The 6,535-nt window shown below is 37.2% G+C and overlaps 1 protein-coding gene across 1 annotated transcript; it reads right to left on the reverse strand.

Annotated features, from left to right (window-relative positions):
* Positions 1–487: 487 nt before the first annotated feature.
* Positions 488–1,441, reverse strand: LOC139740838 (uncharacterized). Its single transcript, XM_071651413.1, has one exon. The coding sequence runs from the start codon at positions 1,439–1,441 to the stop codon at positions 488–490; it is 954 nt and encodes a 317-aa protein (XP_071507514.1).
* Between the last annotated feature and the right edge of the window lie 5,094 nt (positions 1,442–6,535).

Consider the following 6,535-nt stretch of genomic DNA (forward strand, 5'->3'; position numbering starts at 1 on the left):
GCCTTTTCAACATTGCTTATAGGCCTACTTGGCATGATAAAAAAAAATACAAAAAGAGCTTATCAACCTGGCACTTTTATAAGCTTAAATGTTAAATAGGAATTTTGTTGAAATTAACAGTCATGGCTGACCAGTCGGGAACAAAGTATATAACTTTATACAAAATAACATGTTCTTTATTGAATCTTCGTGGCGGCTGGTGTTCGTTTTGTATCTTTCCAATGGTTCCTTTTTTCCGACATGTTTGTTAGTTTACAGATCAGCAATTGCGATCTTAACAAATTGAATTTGTAGAGGAAGACAAAGTGAAGAAAATCGCTTCTTAAACTATATCAATTAAACAATCCACAAATTCTTGATTTAAAGTACTATCTAACTTGTATCGGTTACGAGTGTTCTTTCCCAAAATGTAACAGTGTAGCTTGCAAAGTCGTATTCCAATGGGGGAAACAATCGAAACAAAATCTCCAAATTTCATTGAAAAGCTTTAAGCGGTTGGAAGTCCCTTACTAAAATCTAGTTTGACAAACTCATCGTCCATCGCTGCATGTATGGTACTTTCATCAAACTGTGGAAAGTGGCGTTTAAACACGTCTATGATCTCATCACGTGACCTGAGGTAGGTTTTCTTTACCCACCCATTCTCTTGCTCTTCCAAGAGCGTGGTGTTGTTGATTGAAAGAAATCGACCTTTGGGAAAGGCTATACACAACAACTTTGAAAGTAATGGCAAGTCATCATTAACCTGAGTGTACAGCCTCGTCATAACATTGTCAAAATGTGACACGGCAACAGGAGTGTTGAAGCGAATGGATGCATAGGTGTACCACTCATCTTTAAAGGATGCCTTATAGAAATTGGCTCCTGCTGGGTCGCTTTCCACGTTGTGCAGGCGAACAATGACGTCTCCTTGGCGTACAAACTTGTAGATCAAAAAGGACTCGTGGTACTCGGGGGATTCCTTCTCAAAATCCAGCGGGATCGGCTGGAATGTTGGCCAGCCCCCTGTGCCCATATCCGCAAGGTGCTTACTACCTTCCCCAGATAGATTGTAGACCATGATTACCGCGTGGGTGCTTTTTATACTAACTGTGTTTGCTGGAACCAGGAATACCTGATAACCAAGCGCTTTCATAACCATATAACAACCGACGTTGTTGTGGTAGCAGCGACCTCCAAGCTTCACCAGTATGTCATTTTTGACCTCAAGCAGAGTAGGACGATGCCTGTCCTTCTTTGGAGTAGCAATGCTATGTACCGTCTGGAACGGCATGTTTGCTTGCCAGGAATACAAGATTTCATGTAAGAAGGCGACTGGATCAGAGGCCATTTTTTCTTTAGGTGACGTCACTTCCAGTACTTCGTGAACGAATGTAAATGCTTCCTCTGACGTCATCACCTCATCTGATGTCAGTTCAACTGTGGTCTTAGCATCCTCCATTGTGGCGTTTGTTTACCTCTGTTGGCCTATTAAAACGAAAGCAAAACATTATTCAATTCAATTTCAAGTTATTAGATTTGAACAGGTAACAGATGAGGGGGACATCCAAGATATCATATCATTTTTATTGTTTCGAGTAGAAGTAATACGCCTACATAGCTATGATGTGAAACATGGAAGATATTTATATTCGAAACTTGAAATTCGAAAATGATATGATAACTGTTGCTTCAGGGTGTAAAGAGGTGACAATATTCAAAAGGTTCATGAAAATGAAACACCCAAATTTCGCAGACCTGGATTTTTGTTCATCAAAAAGTGAAAAAGGGTTCGACAATTGCGAAATCAGAGGTCCTTCCGTTATTCCGAGGGCTAATCCGAAAGAGATAAAAAAAAAAACTTTACGGAATTACAAACTTTGTTTCGTCTTTGGATTAGCAAACTTTCGGAATACGAACCTTTGTTATAATGCCGTCCGTTTATTTGCGTAATTTCCATCTGAGAAAATGGCTGGATAACCAATATTCAGCTGCAGTAGCTGGTCTTCCATGCAATGAAGAAATGAAGCGGGATCTAATACCTAAATGATTTGTTACCCTCTCACACACGGTAAACTGTAAAACGAATTATCCCTTAGTTTATGTAAAATGAACGATAATATGAGATGTGCAATTAGTGAATGTACTGTTTAAGGGCACTGCTGAACATATCATCCTGTCCTTGACCGACTAGTTCATTTTACTTACCTTTGTCGACGAAGAGATACGGGCACTGAAATGGACAGGCGTAGGAAACAGGAACAAGCTTGCAGTATTTTCTATGAATTGCACTGCAATTATTCCTGAGACGTTTCTTGAAGGATTTACATAAACGTCTGAACACCTGAATAGAGAGTCAGCCGTCATCCGCCGACCAAAGACAATCAACTATTATTTTGCAGCCAGTCAAAATTGAACGAGAGGGTCGCAAAGTCAGTTATAGAGAGATGTTGTGCGCTTATTCAGTATGATATTGCACCAAGAGTTGTATCCTTGTCACTGCTCACGAGATATTTATGCGAACTATGATTTGACACGCCAATGTAGTCATCGTTCCGCGCAATACTTATTGAATATCTCATGAAAGGCTGAAACAGTCCACTGCATTATGACCTGGGCAAACCAACCTTAGCATGAGTGCTGTAAAGATTGCGTGAAAAGGTAATACTAGTGTTACAAAAAAACATTTCCCACTTGTGATCCTTAATAGATCAAAAACTATATATCAGACACATGTCAGATAACACTGATATTGATATGAGCAATAGCTGAATAGTGCACAATTTTGTTGGAGGTAATCTAAAAATGAAAGCAAAAATCAACTTCATTAAATTTAACATTAATTTTCAAGTTATTTTTCAGATTTTGTTCTATGTTCAACCCTATGTACAAAATTTAATTTGCACAAGGGTCAATTGGTGTGTATGGGAGTGTGTGGTTAAGACCCAGGCAATGATCCTGAACAATGGCCAGGGTTTGAAAGCTCCCTACATATTCATGAGAAATTCCTCTATCCCAGCTAGTCTTTATTCATCCTGAATGTAGCTGTAACGAAACGCATGAAAACATAAGCTTACTTTTGTTTTTCATGTGCTTGCATTTTACCCTTTATCACGAATTCAGACTAGCAGTGCCCAGGGCAATCCATCCTGAATTATCATAAAGCATTCATGTGCCTTGGAGCAAGAGTCTAAAAGCCTAGTCAGCAGAGCTTTGAAAAGGTGGTATTCGTGGTATTCATGTCTATTGTTCAGGGTCATTGTGATCACACACTCACATACACAAAATTGGTTCTTGTGTAAAGTCCAATTTTTGTACAGAGGGTTCAAAGTTGACCAAAATCTGGAACTTAAATGTAAAATCAATCATTTAACGAAACTGATTCATGCTCTCTTATTCAAACCACCTCCAACTAATTTGTACACTATTCAGCTATTACTCATATCAATGACAATGTTATCCGATGTGTAGTTTTCGAACTATTAAGGATCAAAAGTCATGATAAAAAATGAAAGCACAAAATTCCTTATATGATCATAAAGATCATATAAGGAATATGACAACTGTCATATCCAGACAGATTGGTATATTATATGAATTGCGATATTTATTGTCATCTAAATCATTACGTATGCTTTACAATATACTTATTTTCCCTTATATGGCTTATTGTAATATTGTTTGAGGTAATTGTAATAAGACGCAGATAAATCCATTGTTTTTATTGCAAAAGAAGGCGATCAGAATATGTTCACACTCTACGTACTCAGCTCATTCAACCCCGTTATTTAAGCAGCTAAACGCGTTAAAAATTGATGATATACATAAGTTTGAAACTTCTGTATTTATGTACAAGTAACCGCAAAATTTGTTACCACAGTCCTTTCAAAACTTTTTCGATTACAATGTTAACATTCATTCGTAACCTACCAGACACTCAACAGATTTTCATCTACATAATCCAAAATCTCTTATAGCTCACAGGTCAGTGAGGCATCACGGACCTGATACATGGAATGCTTTACCCGCCTGATGACTATTAGGACACGAACGTCTCTGTTTTCTTTTAAAGCTAATTCAAAGAAATATATTATAACTCAATATATTTAGTAAAATAAAGTATAATGATTTATATGATTCTCTTTATGTTGCGGTTTGAAATCATCAGTATTATTGTATTGATATACTGAAGAATAATTATATATAATAAATGGCCCCAACACAGATGTTTAACACACCTATTGCACTAGCACAACAATCACTCACATCTTCTTTTCCCCTCTAAAACACACTATTGTAATGTAGAACAACAAAAAATAAAAAACAACAACAATCTGTACTTTCTGTGAGAGGCAAACCCGAATTATATTTCCCAATGAAGCCATCAGCCCAGTCAAGCTATGCTTATGCTGACGGTCTCCTACTTCCTTATTTAATCAAATGTACTGCCTTATTCATATTATTATATGTAACTATCAATGTTTTCCAAAGATTTGGTATGCATGTAGTACAAACTGCACTTTTGTTTTGTATCGCTCCTTTGTCATTTGGTTATGTTTGGTTTGCCTTTGTCACATTGATGTTATTCATTTTTTATGTGATTTGATGTGAGAAGCAAAATAAAGTACGAACGAACGAAAAAATGGAAATGTTTTTTGCAACACCTCGTACATTGTTTCACAATCACGTGATCTCTTTCTATCTGGCACTGCATTGATGTAATGCGAACAATCTCTATCACGACAGCAAACACGCCGTGATACTTTGAGTCCGTAAATTTCAGGTATCAGGTAAAACAAATACCTAAAATTTCGTCATTAATCGTCATTATCGTGACTTTTTGTTTTGTTTTGATTTGATTCCATTTTCCTAATTGTTAAGAGCAAGCAAAAGATGATAATATATGATATCTTGGAGAAGAACTTCTGCAGTGGCTATTCAATGTATACATTGTATAAGCATTTTACATTACGTTTTAATGTAATATTTTGAAATGATGTAGCCCAACGAAGTTCATGTTTTACAATATTCAAAACATATTATTTACAGACTTTCAACAACATAAGGCCTATTCGAGTAAGACACAGTATATCACTGCAGTTGATGACATCACCTACAACTTGTACAACAGTCTACAAACCGATGTTATATTGCTTAACCCCGCAGCGATCTCCCACCCTCACCTTTCCTCCCCAAGCTGGAATTCTATCAAGCGAATCTATAACTTCCTGGGAGAAAGAGTACAGAAGGTTGGTCTCGCTGAAGGGTCATCAGACCAAGCATCTTTGACCTATCTTTTATAGATGTCAGTGACTTACTGGGTGAATTTCAAGGAGCCTTTTGTCCCACAAATTTGTCCAATTTCCTCTCGGCCAATCAGATGCAAGGATTTCAGTAGCTTATAACAGTTTGTCAGAAGAAAATATCTGACAAAACGGCTCATGTTATGGGACTGTTCGAATGCTACTTTGGAGAAGAGTTTTGAAGATAAGGGTATAATCTAGTGCAGTTCGAGTTACCTTTGATTTTATGCGGAATGAGGGGGTACTGAAAAAAAAAAATCCGTTGCAAACACTAAGTGGATCTTGGAAAATGGGGATTTCAGAATTCAGTATGGAGCGGGTTAATATTTTCACATCTTAATACACACTAGTTGTAATGCGTCATAAGGTGACGAAAGAGATCATTACCCCTATTCAGACACCGTCGCCAGACATGACTGTGCCATACACTTCAGTGTATTCCCGCCGTATTGGCACATTATTAGTGCCCACTTTAACAAAATAGCTTTGCACTCATCGATTGTCACGGAGGTTATGATATTGTATTATCGGAGAACATAGAGAAGAAACACTGCTTTATAACAGCTGCTAGGTTTTTACTCAGCTGCTAATAGCCAAATAATCATTATTCAATTAGATTAATATGGAAGCTAACCCCCAGATAAAGGTGTTGAACTGGCCGAGTCTGAAGCCGATATGAAATCATATTGCAGAATGCAGAGGACATAAAGATTTATATTCTCCACGAATCATCATCCTTTTGCACCACCACATTCAGTAACCATCTGTTGATGTGAGGGTACAAGCCGTTGCAAGCACCTGTAAAGTAGATATTGGACTTTCTGGCGCTTTTCTTTTTCAGAACGCGTATTACAGTGCCTTAACTACCGTGAGATTAGCACTCTCATCGGTTGTTGTTCTTCAAGCGTCTTACTGATGGATACACATTCAAGTCTCATCCTTGGATTTCGCGTTTAATGAAAGATTTTTTTTTTTTCAATTTCAAATATCAGACAACATGGGATGTCAGATTTGTTCTGGATTATCTTTGCAAGTTCCCATAATAGAGTCATCCAGTATGTCATTTAAGGATCTGTCATTGAAGACGTGCATGTTGATTGTCTTATTTTTCAGTGCTCAGAGAGTGCAAACACTAAGTTCATTGAACATTGACAATACGGTTATGTCGATATAATTATGTATACATAATTGGTTTCTTCTGGTTTATTTCTCCATTCAATCAAATAAAATTTACACACAAGTTTCGAAGACAC

Source organism: Diadema antillarum, unplaced genomic scaffold (genome assembly GCF_040938485.1).
Source record: "Diadema antillarum isolate AM-2024a unplaced genomic scaffold, OU_Dant_1.0 seq00000887_RagTag, whole genome shotgun sequence".
NCBI lineage: Eukaryota > Metazoa > Echinodermata > Echinoidea > Diadematoida > Diadematidae > Diadema > Diadema antillarum.